This window comes from Monoraphidium neglectum (genome assembly GCF_000611645.1).
Source record: "Monoraphidium neglectum strain SAG 48.87 unplaced genomic scaffold scaffold04115, whole genome shotgun sequence".
Lineage (NCBI taxonomy): Eukaryota > Viridiplantae > Chlorophyta > Chlorophyceae > Sphaeropleales > Selenastraceae > Monoraphidium > Monoraphidium neglectum.
The window spans coordinates 4434-5268 of NW_014009514.1; the positions used below are offsets into that span (position 1 = coordinate 4434).

General features: G+C 63.4%; 1 protein-coding gene across 1 annotated transcript in view; it reads right to left on the reverse strand.

The window, feature by feature from the left end:
- MNEG_13893 (putative DNA replication licensing factor MCM4) overlaps positions 1 to 781 on the reverse strand; it is a gene marked incomplete at both ends in the record, with an annotated part of 2679 nt that extends 1898 nt beyond the window's left edge. The window contains 2 exons of the mRNA XM_014037636.1: positions 297 to 408; positions 735 to 781. Of these exons, the coding sequence (XP_013893090.1) occupies positions 297 to 408; positions 735 to 781 (159 nt within the window). The remainder of the gene's footprint in view (positions 1 to 296; positions 409 to 734) is intronic.
- Positions 782 to 835: the final 54 nt, after the last annotated feature.

Genomic DNA, 835 nt, shown 5'->3' on the forward strand with positions numbered 1-835 from the left:
GCAGGGGTAAAGGGGTTGAGCAGCACTCGGTGTTGGTGCAGGGGAGGCCGGCTGCGGGGCCAGGTGGGAGGGCGCCCAGCACAGCAGGGATCAAAAGAAGAGATGAAGCAATAGCATGCGAGGAGCGGGCGGGACCCAAGCTGCAGCACACCGCATCAGACCCACATATTGACCGCAGGCGCATTGGGCTCCCTGGGTCTCGACCCAGGCCGCTCGGCGGCCCCGGCCGGCGGCAACCTCGGTCCCCCGGGCCCCTCTCCTCCCCTGCACCACAACCCCGGGCCCCCCCCCCTCACCGGGCGCGAGCTGTCGGGCAGGTCCCTCTGGAAGAGTGACACCAGGTGGCGGCCCAGCGCCCTGTCCTTGGCCTCGGTGCGGCTGTCCAGCACCAGGTACAGCAGGTCAAACCTGGGGTTGACCGGTCCGCAAGAGGGAGATCGGCGTCAGCATCATCGTTGCAGCATGATGCTTATCATCGTGATGACACACAAATTTTATCGTGATGCGCTGGTCAAAGCATTGCTGTATTCTCCAAATCGTTTTCGATTGACTGATCGACTGTCAGTGTGCGGCGATAGAGTGTTGGTGGCATGCAGAACGGTTAGATTTCTTTTGGTGCTTGTGCCAGGCCACAAGGCATGTTTTCATGGAGCTTGTGCATCCTAAGAGCAGCGCAAAGGAGTCAGACCCCCTCGACAACGCCGTGCCCCGCCCCAGTCCAACGGCGCCCCCACCTGGACAGCAGGGTGGGCGGCAGGTTGATGTTCTCCGTGAGGCTCATCTCCGGCAGGTACCTGCCCAGGGGGGGTTACGGCGAGGGGGTGCGGGGCATGGG